Below are 18,897 nucleotides of genomic sequence, written 5' to 3'. Positions count from 1 at the left end.
AAAGTCGCAAACGTAAACATTGACTTTTTCTGCTGATTTCAGGAAGATTTGAGATTTCTGACAGTATTTTCCACTTCTGTTCGATAGAAGGCGCGGAGCGCCACCAGTTCCAAGTGGTTGTTAGCTGGAAGCGGTCCTAGTTGGTGAGGAATTTGCAGGTAAAGGCATTGTTTACGTTTGCGACATTGGCCCTTATGAAACAACCGTGTCGAATTGCGCTATTCAAATTAATTCATGAAAAAAATGTTACTTAGGCCCTTTTGAAAAGTTAAGCGAGAATTATGTATAAGAGCCTACCAGAATCTGTATCAGAAATGTGAATATACGAAATTGCAATCCTAAATACATATGTTGAATAAGATCTTACAATTCTTAAAGCTTTGCTTGTTCAAATGACAAATACTGTCAACTACATTTTCTGCCATATGGCCTGTTCGGCCTAACGAGAATTTCGACCATATGAGGGTTGACACATTCGTATGCCAGTTCGGCTTAATGTCTTGGGCTGCGAAATGGTGAGTTGACATCCGGGAAGGGGCGCCTTACATAGCTCTGGTCCTCACAAGTTCCAATACTCACGCTTCCACGGGTCTTCCGATGACAATTGACCGCCAGCTAAGGGCTGCGTACTTAGCTGGTAGTGCAGCCTGGGCACTGTTGTCCTTCTGACATCAGCTAGAGTGAGAGGGTGCGTCCTGTGGGGTCTGCCTAGGATGTGGTGGGGTTCGACAGTGGGTTCTGTTGAACTTCTATAAAAAGCTGCATGTGCCCCCAAGCAGGACCTATCAAAGCGACCGTGTGCCGCTCAAACCGCACTAGCCTAGTCCTGGTGTTGGGTGGAAATTTAAACAAATTTGACCCGACTGATCGAGCGTCTGTCCACCAAGGAGGTGCGGCTCCAACAGCGTCTGTTTTGGCATCCAGCGGCTGAATATGAAATGCTATTCCTCGGAAGCTATACCTAAGATGGCAGCCCCATCCCGGTGGATAGGGAACCTTGGGCCAACAACCTACTGTTCCCGAAACATCAATTTGTTCGAGAATCCGATAATGAAAGAATACGGACTGATTTTACAGCGACGACTTTTAGCGCTTAACAACGGACACGAATAGGAACATGGAACGTTTTAACCCCAGCCCAGCAGGGTAAATTGGCATCACTTGCCAATGAGGCACGTCGCATGAAGCTTGAGATCCTGGGACTGAGTGAAGTCCGTTGGCCAAACTTTGGAGAACACAGAACGCCGTCGGGACAAGTTCTGCTATACTCCTATAACCTATAAGTAAAAGGATAATCGTTGCCAGATTTAGAACACGGGTTCGAAACCTTACTATAATCCAATGTTATGCGCTAACCGATGCTGCCGATCTGCAAGACAAAGAGAACTTCTACAGTCAACTCCATGCCGTCGTAGACAGAATTCCGAAGGGTGATATCAAGATCTGTTTGGGCGACTTCAATGCAAAGACCGGATCCAACAACTCGAACCATGAGCGCATTATGGGACGCCATGATCTTGGAGAAATCAGCGAAAACGGAGAGCTGTTCGCAGAATTCTGCAGTAATAACGACATGGTGATCCCTCCTTAGCCGTGCGGTAAGACGCGCGGCTACAGAGCAAGACCATGCTGAGGGTGGCTGGGTTCGATTCCCGGTGCTGGTCTAGATAATTTTCGGCTTGGAAATTGTCTCGACTTCCCTGGGCATAAAAGTATCATCGTGCTAGCCTCATGATATACGTATGCAGAAATGGTAACTTGGCTTAAAAACCTCGCGGTTAATAACTGTGGAAGTGCTTAATGAACACTAAGCTGCGAGGCGGCAATGTCCCAGTGGGGGATGTAATGCCAATGAAGAAGAAGAAGAAGAACGACATGGTGATCGGGGGATCGCTCTTCCCTCATCGACCGGTTCACAAGGTCACGTGCGTCTCCCGTGACGGCTTTACAGAAAATCAAATCGACCACATCTGCATCAGCCGAAAATGGAAACGGAGCCTTCTTGATGTACGGAATAAACGTAGTGCCGATATCGCGTCTGATCATCACCTCGTCATCGGCGAAATACGCCTGCGCTTTACGCGGATTCGTCGGCAGGAGGAAAGAGTTGGACGACGATTCAACACACGCCGAATGGAAAATGCCACGGTGAAACGGTCCTTCGTTGAAGAACTGGAGACGCGTGCTGCGGATATTCCGGAAGGTGGTAGCGTTGAAGGCCAATGGACCACCATCAAGAATGCCTTCATCGTCACCAACGAGAACAATTTGCGCGAACTGCGCACCCAGAGAAAACAATGAATCACCAATGAGATATGGAGCAAGATAGAGAAGCGAAGAGAAGCCAAAGCCGCGATAGAGCGAACGAAAACCAGAGGAGCCAAAGTCTTAGCCCGTCAACGATACGCGGCTCTTGAGAAGGAAGTAAAACGCTCATGTCGACGGGACAAGCGAGCGTGGGCAGACTCTCTGGCCGACGAAGGAGAGAGAGCCGCCGCAACCGGGGACATTCGCCTCCTCTACGATATCTCACTACGCTTAAGCGGGGCGAAGATGAATGCAACGATGCCTGTGAAAGACGCGAATGATCAGTTATTGACCGACCCAGCTGACCAGCTGAAACGCTGGTTCGAGCACTTCGAACAACTTTTTTAAGTGCCAGCCAGACCACCACCACCTCGGCATGATCTGCCTAGGATCCGACGTATAACACGCATCAATACCGAAGCTCCATCACTGCTAGAGATTCAAACAGCCATCCTAAGCATGAAATCGAATAAAGCCCCAGGGGTCGACCGCATATCAGCCGAGATGCTCAAAGCTGACCCCATGACATCCGCTCAACTACTGCATCGTTTATTTCGTAATATCTTGGACACCGCTACTTTCCGCTACTGGATGCAAGGTATCTTAGTGAAGGTGCCCAAAAAGGGTGACCTGACTGTATGCGATAACTGGCGAGGCATTATGTTGCTGTGTACCGTTTTCAAAGTTCTGTGCAAAATTATCCTAGCCCGGATTCAGGTGAAGATCGATGCGACTTTCCGGCGGCAGCAAGCCGGATTCCGTGCCGGAAGATCCTGTGTGGACCATATTGTCACGCACCGCATCATTCTGGAGCAGGTCAACGAATTCCAAGAGTCCCTTTACTTGGTATTCATTGACTACGAAAAAGCTTTCGACCGTCTCAATCACGAGAATATGTGGGGCACCCTGAGACGCAAGGGGGTTCCTGAGAAAATCATCGGACTCATCGAAGCACAGTACGAGGCCTTTTCGTGTAGAGTGCTGCACAATGGGGTCCTGTCCGACCCTATCCGGGTCGTAGCTGGTGTGAGGCAAGGATGTATTCTATCACCGTTACTGTTCCTCATCGTAATCGATGAGATTCTGGTAGTTGCGATTGACCGTGAACCAAACCGCGGGCTGTTATGGCAGCCTATAACCATGGAGCACCTAAATGACTTCGAATTGGCGGATGATGTTGCACTCCTCGCGCAACGGCGCTCTGATATGCAGAGTAAGCTCAACGACCTTGCCGAGCGCTCCTTTTCGGCAGCCTTAGTCATCAACGTCAACAAAACCAAATCGTTGGATGTGAACACGGTGACTCCTTCCAGTTTCACAGTAGCCGGGCAACCAGTGGAGAATGTTGAAAGCTTCCAATATCTTCGTAGCTAAAATGGCGTCAGACGGCGGTACCAAGATAGACATAGGCGCACGGATAAAGAAAGCAAGGGCTGCCTTTGCGAGTTTAAGAAATATCTGGGAAAACAGGCAGATAAGTGAACGCACCAAAATACGAATTTTCAGTTCAAACGTGAAATCTGTGCTGTTATACGCTAGCGAAACATGGTGTGTATCAGTGGAGAACACTCAACGGCTGCAGGTGTTCATCAGCAGATGCCTGCGGTATATAATTCGGGCCTGGTGGCATCACATCTGGATTTCAAACAACGAGCACCATCGTCGTTGTCACCAGAGGCCGATAGCAACAGAAATTCGGGATCGGAAGTGGGGCTGGTTCGGCCACACTCTACGTAGGGGCGGAAACGAAATCTGTAAACAAGCATTAGACTGAAACCCAGCGGGACATTGCAGCAGAGGCTCATGGCGGCGAAGCCGCCCAATTCCGACGTATTCTATCAGACTGCAGAAGTCTTTATTTTCGTATAACTATTTGTAAACATTTTGTACTCAAGGCAGAACGGGTCATTTGGCAGAAAATGGTCGAGTCCCATCGAAGGGAAAGTGGGTACCTCCAATACATTTTTCAAATCAATATATTCCACATAATGTACATATTGGGTGTACCAATCGTCGCCATACATAAGAACAACTGTTTTTTTAATAAGTAAAAGACATGCGGGTCAACTTTATATATCAAACGAAAGGTTTATTATTTCCTGCTCCTTAGAAGAGCTGTGAAAACCACAATAAAATTTGTTATAATTCACAAAATTGATTAATCCATAATAGAAACGCAAGGGTCATTTGGCCGAAACCCATTCGGCCGAAAAGGTCATTTGGCCGAATGCCGCTAGGTCGAACAAACCATTAGGCCGAAACCCATCTAGGCGAAAGTAATTTGGCCGAAAATGTCATTTGGCTGAAAGGGTCATTTGATCGAAAGGGTCATTTGGCCGAGAGGGTCATTAGGCCAAAAGAGTTTGGCCGAATATGTCATTTGAAAAGTGATAAATTAGGAAAGAGAAGAGAAACGTCTCACTTCTTATTCTTCATTTTTCTCTTCTAACTGTTGAAAGTGAGAAGCGCGAAATAAGTGGTGAGACGTCCTACTATCCACTTCGCACTATTCACTTTTCACAGTTAGAAGTACGAAATGACGTCTCACTAGTCACTTCGCACTCCTCTTTTTTACAGTGAGAAGTGAGAAAAAAGGAGTGAGAAATGAGGCGTCTCACTACTCACTTTGCGCTTCTCACTTTTTACAGGTTCATGAATGAACGATAATATTCGTGTCTAGGGGCACCGTGGTTCGGCCGAACGACATTTGCGGTCGTATGTCCCTTTCGGCCAAATGACATTTTCGGTGAAACGGTTTTCAGCATAATAACCGTTTAGACCGAATGTTTGATTCGAGCAACTAGAATTTCGCTTGATGACTTTCGACCTAACTTGTTATTCGGCAAAATTAGTATTCGGCCAAATGATCCATTCACTTCGAGTTTTTTAGAACAATTTTTTTTAACTTACTTCGTCGTCGTTAACTTGAAGACGATTCTTGAAGTTAACTCGAAATCGACAAAAACTGGAAATGATAGAAATATCTGGGTGGCACCCCCTATTCCCGTCCCATTTACACTGATGTACAAATGATTAACCCATTCCAACTATATGGATTAATTAATTAGATTAATTAGACATCTACAGATACCAACCGTGTACTTAAACCCAAGCAGCATAAGTCAAGCGATTCTGGTTGCAGTACCTTAATTGTGATCAAAACTGGTTATATGTATATAAGTTACTGTGATCTATGTGTAACATGTGTGCTGCTCGGGAAACCAAGTCGGTTGTAATGTACTCGAGATCGTTTGGGTAGCACACCCCATTTCCGTCTGCGACTTTTACTAATGGGGTGTGCTGCCTAAATGATCTTTTACGCTATTGAGAAAAACTCAGAATCTCAAAACACATAGACGCTTTAAGTAAAGCGCAAGTGTTGTCTCAACTAAAAAAACCTCCAATGGTTTTCATGTTCTTCTTTGTACACGTGGATATAGATTGGACAAAGAAAAAGCTTTCCGAAAGATACATTATGTGAGCAATGATTGTTTGCCAATCTTCATTCCTCTTTAATATTGTGATGTTATTCCCTTCTTTGATTTTTAAGACAAGCCTCCCGGAATCCAAATCTAAATGCACTTGTGTTTTCAAAGGCACAACATTCAAAACGGAAGCAATGCACAACTGTCATTTTTGGTATTTCTCGGATGCTCGACGCAGCAACGCTGGAATAGTAAAAATGACAGTTGTACGGTGCTTCGGTATTGAGTGGTGTGCCCTTTTTGCTCGAGCGAACTTTTTACCCATACGCAATTCTTTCCCTCAAAACCGTAAACGTGTTTGCTCGCACATGAGAATATATGAGTGGATGGAGTAGTAGGATGACTACTGATAGTATCATTCCACACTTTGAATAGTCATGCGATGTTTGTCGAACATAATCAGCTTAATGAAGTTGAATATTTTTAAATCTAATCATAAAGGTGTAACTGCATTGATTCAATCCTCTTCATTGATTTCATTTTTTGTTAATAACTCAACTGGATCAAATATAGTATCCGTGATTATTGATTCTGGTGCAAGATGCAACCATCCTTTCTTCTGATTCATCGAAAAAACATCAAGATCGATTAATACCTACTTTATTTACTTACATGATGGGCTCTTCGATGAACCTACGCCGAATGGAGTATCCTTCTCCACTGGACTCGATCCTGGGTCAATCGCTTCCAGTCGCCCTGAACATTGAGCGCCCGTAGGTCCTCTTCAATTGCAAAAAGCCACCGTGTACGCGGCCTTCCACGAAGCCTGCGGCCTCTTCCGTGTTCTCTACTAAATATTATCTTTGTTTGATGTTCTTTCGGCATACGAACAACGTGACCAGCCCACCGTACTCTGCCGTGTTGTATAAGCTTAATAATATCCAGCCGTTTATAACCTGATACAGTTCGAGGTACATGCGACGCCGCCAGATACCGTTCTCCTGTTTACAGCCAAGTATTGTCCTCAGCACCTTACGCTCAAATACTCCGAAAGCTCTTCGATCAGTCTTCTTTAAAGTCCATGTTTCATGGCCGTATAAAGCCACCGGAAGAATCAGAGTAGTATACAGCGCGAGTTTTGTTTTCGTTTGCAAACTACGGGATTAAGCTGGTTACGAAGCCTGTAATAAGCCCTAGTAGCACAATTCACATCGATTTTGTTGCAGCAACTTAAATGTGACTGGATTTGGTCGCATATGCGTCACAGTGACTGATCTATGATAAGTGTGCTACTCGGGAGCCCTACTTGCAGCTGGAATACACCTTTTCACCTCTCGGGTAACATCATTATCGCACGTCACTAATGTTCCAAGATACACAAAATGTATCAATACCTACTTTAGACTGTGCAATTCCAAATAACAGATCCTAAACTTCTTGGCAGAGCATAACATATTCACTTTCATGAAGCACATTTGCCCCGAGTTTTGACAATCATATTTTGATTATTCAAAACATAGAACTTAATTACTTACTCAGTTTACTTCTTCATAAATTAATTCAATTGAATACCACTGAGTATGGTAGTTGCACGCGAAAATAACATAATTTACCTTGACTATACTGACATTTGGCGCTAAAATTGCCCCTCATAAAAATAATCGAATATTTAAAGCTCTGCTTCTTGGATTAATTCAACTCTTATAACGCGACCACCACAACTAGTTTCCATTTTGATTGGCGCTCCTATGGCTATTCATAAAAATCTGATCAATCTGTTGAAAAAGTGTCAAACTTCGAATGAATCAGCTCTGCGGTTGTACAAAGGAGCGTAATAAATCCTATTTAAACGCTTGAACAAAGTCATACTTTTTGGTCGTAATGTGGTCAAATGAACAACCCCAATAAGATTATTTGCTTTGCGAAAAGTTCATGATGATGCTTAATAAGAGGAACATTTTTCTGATCAAAATTAATGATGGCTACATTGAACAGGGAGAAGAAGTCAGTAAAATTAAGTATATAAAACTTAGTATGATCCATGAATTGCACCAGCTTTTAGGAGAAATGTTATTTGCTCTTGCGATGAAAATCGGGCGACTGGCCTGTGGTGAGTATACACACGTGGCCAGAATGTCAGACCACGGTGTATCTATGGGGAAATGTATTTTTTTTGAAAATCAGTATATCTGAAACACCCACCACGTCAAAGTATATGGTCGTTAAAATGTTCTATCGGGGGGTTCTAGAAACATTTTGATTTCTTTTGGTATTTTTAGTGCAAGCTCCATATAATCTTTACTCACCACAAAATTCACCTACACCAAAAATGTATGGAAAAATGACCCCGATAAAACATTTTATAATTGCACTTTCGTGAAAGAGGAAAGCCTATGCTATCGTGTGGTTATTGTTTCAGAGATTCAGATTTACAGATTTTAAGAAAAAATAAACCTTTTTGAACAAAGACACCGATAGACAATAATCCGATAAGAATAGTTCTAGAACCATCGACTCCAAGAAAGTGGGGTGCTCAGAGAGGTCAGATAATATTTGCGTATCCACTGTAGATTTCATGACGTGCAGTTAATGACTTAGTTAAATGGAAAACAAATTTTTGATCGAATGAAAGCTGAAATATACCTAAATAAATGCAATTTAAATTAATGAATGGAAATGCTACCAGTTCTCTGATCAATATTATTCTGACTCTGATCTTTCTTGAATGCTTATTCTGATTTTTCTTGAATGGCTCTGTCTTCGTTCCTAGATACTCGAATTCCATTCGAAAATAACGAATTAAAGATAACATGATGTGATTGTGGTGCATAAAAGCAAAATCTATGGGCTTCTGGGTATACGTAAGTGAATGTCAAGTTCAAACCTTTCTTTCTGTGTTAATCTTCCCAATACTGCTGGGAGTTCCCATAACATAGTCTAGTTCGCTTGGAAGGTGGATCATTATAATTGGCAACAATACTACAGGTTTGGGTTTATCTTATGTCGGGAATTGTTCCGTTTTATCTTCAGGTCCGTCTACCGCACCCATAAATCACTTTCTTGTTGTAAAATTCTACCTGTAAACCGCAATTTAGAAACACTTTTCATTATAGATAGCCCCGCATCGAAACTGTCGCCCTTGCTTGCCTGGTCGGTAATTGATGCATTAACTTTTGACACACCTTCGAAAATCGGTTTTTGGTGGTACCTGGTGTTAATGGCATATGGAATAACTTGAGACTACCGCTACCGCCGGAAGCCAGATACATATACTAGAGAACAAATAATTCTCTGAATATTTAGAACTACGATTACATTGTATTGGATCACTTTTTTGAATGACGGTACTTTGTAAAGTCTATACAACACATTAACATTTTTTTTTGGATAATATTGATCAATATTGATTAATAGTAAATCAAGCAATAATAAATATTTAATTTAACTTGTAATAAGTGTATCTGCAAATGGAATATTTCTTGAATAAAAAGCAATTGAGTAGGGAATGAAGCTTACATGGTTTGAATCATAGGAGTAAAATAAACGAAAATAATTTCATCTAGGGAAGCATTTTTCAATGTTTTTTTTTTATATGCGAGACACTCTAAGTAGCAGGACAGTCATGTTAAAGGAAAGTTGTTATTGTAATTAAGAAGATCATCTATTTCTAACACCATTTCGAGTTTCGTCCTGCTTTCCATCGAAGACCAGCCTCTGTGAATTACAACCGAAAGGCTACCAAACCGAATGAATCGTGATACAGCCAATAATCAATTCATTCCCACAAGCAATCATCGCTCATTAACACATCCCGCTGTTAAGCAGCGCACGTGCTCTAGTTATGCTATTAGCGATAAACAACATCGAATCACCACAGCCCATGAAACCTGTTCCACCATCGTGCGTCGAGGGGGTGGGAATCTCTGATTGTCTTCCAACGAGCTTCCAATGTTGGCGGAAAGAAGACAACAAGACGAACCAACCCAAAGCGATCTGTTTGAATGAATTTCTTTAGGGCCATGTGGCGGGTGAGTTCATTTCTTGGCGTTGGTGTTGGTACAGCGACCGTATTCTGCAAGAGGGGAAGTACCACATGTTGTCATGTCAACATGAGACTATGCTTGCCGGAGCATACGCGGGAAAGAGACCACCGTAGCTGTTGAAACGGTCTATGCTGCTATGCTCTGTGCTCACTTTGAGCCCCGATGGATGAACGGGTGCGGGTACAGAAGAGAAAGAAAAACTACCCCTCGTGCTACTGCTCCCGGGTCCTCGGTGGTGTTGTTACTGCGAACGGCGAATGCTTCGCCTTAAGCATAGGGTGGTGAAGCCTTTGGGAGCTTTTCTACCTTTGTACGTTTTCGGGTTCTCGGGGCCGGCCGGATGGGTGAATGGCTGTAGTGGTGGCACGGGAAAAACGTGCGGCATGTGTATGCGCATAGCAAACCGTACGGAGGGATCACATTTTCATTATTTTTAATATTTATTTGATGAGCTGTGGCTTGCTGCATTCAGTCCGTGGTTGACATTAGACGTTAATGGTTCACCGGCGATTTACTCGGTGTCGATCGGTGGCGTAGGAGGTTACGGTTTTAGTGTGGGAGTAGTGCGTCTAAGAAGGTGAAAGTTATTTTTTGTGCTTTGCTCAAATTTGGATTTGGATTTCTGGACTGTATATGACTATTACGGGATAATTGTGTGAAGCATTTGGAAGCAAATTGTGAAGCCAAACGAAGGCTTAGTGAATAGTGAATTTAGTGATATCCTGATTACAATTGGAACAAGGATACAATAACAAACTTATGAAGGACATGATGTCTAGTGCGTTACCAACCGATCATATCCTGCGGCCACCGCAGGATAGTGCAATTTCGAAACCGCGGGCGGTGTATAGCATTGATCAAATTTTGGGGAATCATCACCACCTGCGGAATACAAGTAACAGTAACATCAACAATAACAGCCATAACCACAGCAGTAGCATCATTCACAATAACAACAACATCATTAGCAACAACAATAACGGTGAGTTTATCAATCTCCAATATTATACACAGTGTTATCTCGATTTTGGATGCAAGTATTAAACTATGCTGATTAAGTTGTGAATTTTTGATTTCCACTCTCCCCTTCTATAATATTTTGAGTACTTTTCAAACTTATTCTGTAACTGCTATTGTATAAAGTTAGATACATAGCCCGTGCATGCAAATATAGATACTATCATAAATCGGGAATTATTACCATGTTTTGTAAAACTGAGCCTCGCTAAGCTGAATTTTGAATGTTTCTTCAATTAATTTTAAATTTTGCATTTAATTTAATTTTTAATAGTGTTGCTGGCACAAATTTCATTTTAATAAATATTGATCATTGTTATCATGTTGTCTATGTAAAATATTAATTTGAGAGGGCTATAAGGAGTTTTCGTGAATTATCAAAACAGACTAGATGATCATAATACATGATTCAAATAAAATATGCTTGAAACGATCTCACCGTGGAATAATACGTGGTTTGTTATCAATACCAAAATCGGGACGACACCGTGGTCAAATAGTTCGTTCGGCTCAGCTGTTTGATCAGGCGGTGTTCCCCTTTCTGTGTTGGGCCAGTACAAATATGCGGTGTTATCACCGCGAAAGGGTGTCCCGTCTCGTCCGTCCTTTGGAGGGTGTGTGCGGCGTCACCGCGTGGGAATTGGGCCAGCTGTTCACGGTTCAATTGGCTAATGATAATCTAATAAATCAATTGTCAAAATTTGTGTATCTATTAACTGCGAGCGAGGGGGTGGAGGACAAAGAATGGAGTTTATTGTACTTTTGGATTGAGGTTATTATGTGTGCTTATTTTTGTTGGTGTCGTTCGGCAAAGGGGTACCAGCAGAGCATAGATGTTTGGTGAATGACAATTAAACTGCACATTTTTCTTCCAGCGAGAGTTTGGCAACACATGGTGGGTTCTCAACTGTCAGCCCAATAATGGCAATTCAATATTTTACGGCCCAATTATTGTAAATAGATTGGTATAAATGGGATTTTGTGATAGGAAACTTTGAGGTTTGAATCATGGAAATGATTCCAAGATATTTGATGCCAGCAGCTAAGCCTGCAATTTTTATGATTGGAAGGTAGCTGTGAGCTTTGGCGAACCTAGTTGAATCATTTGTGTGAGAAACTGCATAAGTCCATTTTACACTATTTCGAGAAAACAACAAAAAACTGTTTTCCGAACAAATTTGCACCGAATCTTTCGATTTCTTACAGATCAATAGTTTTTGGCAAAACTCAACACCTTGGGGCATTTCCAGTGTAGAAAAATCTAAGCAATACTCCACAATTGCTCTTCGAAGTACGTGGACATATGTAGTTTCTCAAACAAACAAACATTTTTTCATACATTCCTGAACAAAAAAAATTTTTCGTATTTTTTGCCAGAATACGTATTTTTGGACGTGGATTCAGAATATATGGAAATTTTATTTTGGCCAAAAATGTTACATATGCAGTTTCTCAAACAAACGGTTCAGTTTGTCAATCGTGCGTATGCTTCAGACTTAATAAATTTTAATTAACTTTCCGTTAAACTTACGGACGCTTGAGCGAAATAAAATAAGTAATAATACTCAATTTGTTGCTTGTTCAGGAATGAATGATTATTGGCCACCTTTCACTCTTACAGGCAGACTAAACGGTCATCAGAGCTAAACACTAGTACTACTTTGTTAATCGTCTTTCCGTTTAAAGTTTTCACAAAACAACGTTGATTTTTTTTGTGAATTTCTGAAGTATTCGAACGGATTCGACGGATGTTTAAGGCATTCGCTCGGCCGTGACAGTAAGGAGGACTTCTAGTGCAAAGGTTTTTCTACACCTCAGTCTAATGGTTCTTTATTTGAATTCCATCAATAATAGAGTTATAGTTATAGTTATAGTTATAGTTTTTTTTTTGAAATTTTGTTATCATTTAGTATAAGTTACTGTAAATAGCGTTTTAACTACGTTATTAGTAGAGTTCAAAAACGAATTATTAGGCAGAGTCATAGAAAAACCTTCGCACTAGAAGTCAAATTGCAAAAAAGAGAGCTAACCGCGGTGGAGGTTGGTACTCGGATTCTGATGGCTTTTCCGCAAACGTGACCTTTAAGTGGTCTTGTTGTGTAGGGGTTATCACGCCTATCTAGAGAGTAGGAGGTTGAGGGTTCGAGTCCCTCCAAGACACGTGGATTCTTTTTCGCAAATTTCATATCAATTTGTCCATTTCGAAACATGTGCTGTGCATATGCACAGCCAAGATATTTAACAAAAAAATGGTTTTTGTACGGCTGAGTTGCCAAATAATATGCAATTAATTACAGAATTTCTGTTACTCTTTTTGTTCAGAGAAAAATTCTGATATCTGGGGTTAATATCGGGGAAAAACGACCTTTTGGATTTGTTTTAGCGGTCTTTCAAACCTATTCTTAGGAATTGTTTTCTATCGTGTATTAGAACAGAAGGGTACTTCGGGAGGTTCGGATTGTGATCGACCTGTTGATTAGGGATGTAGCCCTCGAGGAAAACGGCCAAAAATGAAACCACTCTGGTCCAGGAATTATGGATTTGATACCTCAAACATCATGGATTTCAAATGACCTGGCCAGTAAGACGATCTCGCTTAACTTTTGAAAAGGACCTAAGTAACATTTTTTTCATGAATTAATTTGAATAGCGCAATCAACAGAACAACATGAAAGCTTTTGATTGCGCTATTCAAATTAATTCATGAAAAAAATGTTACTTAGGTCCTTTTCAAAAGTTAAGCGAGATTTGTTTTAAGCGAAGAAATGAAGACAATGCAAAATTCACGAAAATAAGGAATGAAATATTTATTTTGTTTTTTTTTCGCAGGATCTTTCGAAACAAACTATAAAGTGATCGGAAGATCCTGCGGGCACAGGATAATGACCAAAGATGGAATCAATCTATTACGGGCATGATGGATGCCAAACTTCAAACATTTCAAATTTATTCACAAGCTCGACATTTTTTTTATAAAATTGTAGCCGGTTCCAAAAGTCCCTGGAAATCCAGGATCCCGAGATAGTGATTAATTATTATTGAGCATCTTAGGGGAAACTGTTGCAAAGTTAAAAGACTTCACTATTCCATTTTATTCCACTATAATCCACTATAACTGAATATAGTGGAAGTAAATGGAATAGTGAAGTCTTTTAACTTTATCGAAATAGTGGTTAATGATGGAAAAAATCTGGTCCAGGCAATACAAGTATCATATAGCAGGCAGTGGGGCATCATGTTCTTTTTTTTCCTCTTGCATCGGTATTTGGTTCTGCTTTCAGCAATCGATCACAAAATTCCTTCAGTTTTTTGGGGCACTGGTCATCATTTTAAAAAATGGACTGGGTTCCGGAGATATTAATGGGAGTACTGGGATAACCTACTGTCCCGGTAAAATGGCCACCGCTTGATCGAGCCGGAAACACGACTTCCGACGGGTTAAACTACTTGAAAACTATTTGCTCTATCTGGTCGCACTCCGTAACACCCTGGAATGCTGATTCCTTGGAGGAAGTGGCCACTTTTTGATCACTTGCGACGTATCAAACTTCATGATTTTGCAAATCTAGTCCATAGGAATGTGTTCAGAAAGTATTTGGTACATCTGGTCACATACTGAAACACGTTGGCAAGCTAATTCCCTGGGAGAAGTGGCCAGTTTTTGATCAATACTAAAACTGCCTTGTGACGTATCAAAATTCACGATTTTGCCAAACAAGCTCAGCGGAATGTGTTTTGAGGGTATTTGGTCCATCTGGTCACCTTTCGGAACGTCTTGAAATGCTGGTTGCTAGGGGGAAGAGGCCACTTTTTAATTAATTTTATAATCTGGCTAGCGATGTATGTACCAAACTTCACGATTTTGCGAAACAACTTTATAGGAATGTTTTCTGTCGATATTTGGTCCATCTGGTCAAATTCCGGAACGTCTTAGAGAATCATCATTTTGAAAATTTTGTTTTCCACGAAATTGGGGGTCAGGTACGTAAATGAATAACTGTCCATTTGAAAAATCGTTCTCGACAGTCTTGGATTTGAAAATTGAACGAAAGCTTTTGCACGTTTACAAGTAGGATTGTTAAAAATCAGATTTGTGACAAATATCGTGTGTAAATTGACAAAATCGCGATTGTGTGCCAAATTTTGTTCAACACGAAATATTGTAATGTATCTAAGGGCGAAAAACCAAGTTTCACTACCACAGAGAGAGAACTGTGATAGTTAGATCTATGAAAACTTTCATCTTAGTAATTTTATAGGATACAGAAGAAATTTCAATTGTTTGTTTCGAATTTAACAATTAGAAGACGTCCTGTTGAAGTGGGTTTGTTCTTTCAGCGTCCGGCGTAGAAGCCACTGATATCGTTGAAGAATAAGAAGAAAATACATCTGGTTGCTCGATTTCATACTGGCTGGACTATTGTAAGGCGCATAAAAATATCTACTCTTCCGCTTATGTTTAATCGCAAGGGAAAATAAGCGTCTGATTGCCGCCTAAGAAAAATTTACCTCCAGAATTTTTTTTTTAAATTGGCCTCCGCGTGGAGGATTATGACGATGAATGCTTTGATAGGACGTGCAATTTGTACTGCGGATAAATTTTACACATCTAAGAAAGCCTTGGAAAATGATCACGAAAGTTGTCATTTTGTTGCAACTTACAATATTCAGAAATGGTAAACAGAACTGTAAAGTGAACAATCGGCTTTCAACATTATTGCAAGCAACGGGACATATCTTGCAGAGACCGCAAGAAAATGGTTAAATCTACTATACTGTCGAATGGTCGCTAGGCGGACGTCAATATTATGGACTTCTTCATTTGTTCAATTCAGAAATAATAAAAATTGCATCCATATCGCTTCAAAACTACTTGGAAGGAACATTTTTATATGCCTATCATTGTAGGTCTCTCTTGTAGAGGCGGTGGAACTTGGCTTTCTACACAGAAAAAATAAAGAACCTTAAAAAAAAGTTTAAAGAACTCAACTTTGAGTACGGAGTTCAAATTTTTAACTCAATATTAGGTAGATTTCTCACTCCCTCTCATGAATGATATTATAAACAAAGAGAGCTGCATCGACCCAACGTATGCTGCTCCGTGGAAGAAGCCAAATTTGAGTTGTTTTCACCATAGTCTCGAGTGAGTGAAAATAACATAAATTTGAGTTGGTGAAACTTCATAGTGGGTGAAAATTCAACACGGGAGTAAAGGCAAAGTACTCACCGGATTTTTTCGCATTTTACTTATTTTTGGCTTCTTCCACGCAAGGGCGGATTTGAGTGAAAGGAACCGTAAAGTGAGTTGTTTCGCGGTTCCGTGTACCTGTATGTTTCATTACAACTTTCTGAGTGGGATTTTCTAAGCGTGTTTTTGAATGAAAATCGTATTATAGTCATGACTTTTGATTCCATAGTCTAATCTGGCCAAATATGAATAAGAAACAATGGAAAATGATCCCTCGTTGAATGCAACTTGTTGTAAGTAAATCGGTCTGAGATAAGTTTATAAAACATGAGTGAGTTTTACTTTGCGCACATACATACACACGCAAATGCATACACACACACAGACATCATCTCAATTCGTCGAGCTGAGTCGATTGGTATATAATGCTGTAGGTCTCCGGGCCTTTCAAACGTTGAGTGAGTGTTATTTAAACACTCGATATGAAATTTGAAAAAAAAATTTTCCTGCATTTGGTTTTCGATGCGGAATTGCAATGATTAAAATAAAAAGTCAGCCTTAAAAATTAGAAATTTTCCATAAAAAAGGAAATTGCCAATGAAGACATCAGGATATGAGCAATAAATAAATATAAAGTTTCCACAAATAATGCAAAATTCTACAAACAATTAAGAATTTTCCATTAAACAAAAATAAATTAGCACTTTTAAAAGCAAAAATAGCAATTATAAAAAAAAAAATTCCATAAAGAAATCAAACGAAAAAAAAATACTAAATTCCCATAAATAACTCAATATTAGCAATAAATAATTACAAAATTTTCCACAAAATACTTTTTTTTTACATAAAATTAAAAAATTTCAATCAAAATCCAGAATCAATTGAGAGCAATAAAAAATATAAAGATTTCCATTAAAATTATAAAAAAAATCAATAAAACTGAGCATTTTTCCATAGATGCGTTTTAATTTCACGGAAAATTATATCAATTTCATTACTTTTTTTGTATTTTTATGTTGATATTTTTTTTGCTTTTGATTGATTATTTCGTTGAAAGTTTTAAATTTTTTATGAATAAAAAAATATTTTGTGGAAAATTTTGTAATTCTTTCATTGGAATTTTATATATTTTTTCCGTGGAACATTTTGATTTCTTTATAGAAAGTTCTTCTTTTGTAACTGCAATTTTTGCTTTGAAAATTGCTAATTTATTTCTGTTTTGTGGAAAATTCTGAATTGTTTATAAAATTTTGCATTATTTGTGGTTATTTCATATTTATTTATTGCTCATTACCCTGATTTCTTATACGGCCGAAGATCATTATTTAGCCGAAAAGGCAGCACTGTCTAAGGCCAACGTTGTGTGTACTTTGCACCATGACGGGAAATGTCATTTCGATGTCATGTGACTAATTTGCGAATAATTTTTTTCACAAGTTATTTACAATTGTGTTTTTTATATAAATTTGGAGCCTTTAAAGGACCCTAGAATTTTTTTTCTGCTACTAATAGGTCGTTTATCAAAATCTGATATCAACGGCTTGAGAGCCGAATTAGTGTCAAATGACATTAATGTCATGACATTTCGTGACATGTTTTTAATTTCAGTCTCTTGGCTCACACGTTGATGATCTGTTTGACAAAGTTCTAGGATCCTTTCAGCATTACATGGTTGAGGTTCAGCCAAACCGCACCAAGCGGCTTTTTGACTGACTTGTGCAAATTTGTGCGTAAAAGAAAACGAAAATAAATTCAGATCTATTCATGCGTACATTTATTAGGAATATCCGATACAATTGGTGAATAATTAAATCTGCTACTTGAAAACTTGGGCGAAACATGGTGACCTTCTCACTTCTTTCTTTTCATTTATCCTTTCTCACTTATAACATCGCAGAAAACGCTGAAAACTCAAACGCTTCTTATAGAATGATCGGAAAAAAAATTCAGAACCACAAATTCAAACGTATGTTCAGGACACTTAAGGAACGTCAGACAGGCAGCGATCGATGGTGACACGTGACACATCAGTTCCGAGGATGACCAGGATGGTGTTGAACCAATTCAAGCGTCGACCTACCCTTTCGATCAGAGATACTGCGAAGCAGACGAAAAATTCAATTTGTTTTGCGTAAAAAATAATGAAACGATCTGGACCATACGTTTACAGGGCTCGAAAGGCACCGAAGCGGAGCGATAAGCAAACCCTGTCTTGCTTATCGCCCGCTTCGGTGCCTTTCGAGCCCTGTAAACGTATGGTCCAGATCGTTTCATTATTTTTTACGCAAAACGAATTGAATTTTTCGTCTTATGCAAGAAAGATGCTCAGGGAGTTGCTCTCAAAACCTTTTAGATTTGTGATAGATGATAAGACCTATATTAAAGCCGATACCAGATTAGTGTCGAGATAGGAATACTACGTTGCCACCTCTAGGTTGGCAGGGTGTACGGGAGTAAAAGCCGTCGCCAATAAATTCTTGTCTGGTTAGAATGTGGCAAAATTAGTCAGCCCTTAATCACATCTGGGACCGTCAACGAACAAATCTACATGGACGAATGCCTCCAAAAGCGACTTCTGCCTTTTTGCTGTCTCACGAAGGCTCTGAGCAACACTGTTTAGGTATGTTCTTTACTTGACATGATATTGTCAGTGCTAAGGGAGCAATTGGCAAGGGTGGACGCTAAAGGCAGCGACCCTCAGGCTCAACCTAGGGACCTTCCGCAAGCAGAGGCAATCTAAACACTTTAAAAAACGTAAAAAAAATATGGTTGGGTCATAAATGTAAGCTGGTCGACAAAACAGGACATCAATCACGGTCTTCCGCGGTGGCAGTCTCCATCGATAAACTTTGGCCGGATGGCCAACTGTGGCTGTACGCATGTCCAAGAATCCAATTGTTGAGTCGCGCTGTTCTCC

General features: G+C 40.1%; 1 protein-coding gene across 2 annotated transcripts in view; it reads left to right on the top strand.

The window, feature by feature from the left end:
• The first annotated feature begins 10,153 nt into the window (after positions 1-10,153).
• The window catches only part of LOC134209904 (retinal homeobox protein Rax), a 33,258-nt gene continuing 24,514 nt past the window's right edge, over positions 10,154-18,897 (top strand). Inside the window, exon 1 of one of the 2 annotated variants that reach the window (XM_062685924.1) lies at positions 10,154-10,757. In XM_062685924.1, coding sequence (XP_062541908.1) covers positions 10,535-10,757 — 223 coding nt within the window. In that variant the 5' untranslated portion in view covers positions 10,154-10,534. The remainder of the gene's footprint in view (positions 10,758-18,897) is intronic. The other variant, XM_062685925.1, reaches the window with a different exon arrangement.

The sequence above is a fragment of the Armigeres subalbatus genome, chromosome 2, assembly GCF_024139115.2.
Source record: "Armigeres subalbatus isolate Guangzhou_Male chromosome 2, GZ_Asu_2, whole genome shotgun sequence".
Classification (NCBI taxonomy): Eukaryota; Metazoa; Arthropoda; class Insecta; order Diptera; family Culicidae; genus Armigeres; species Armigeres subalbatus.
This window is presented reverse-complemented; position numbering and strand designations above follow the sequence as displayed.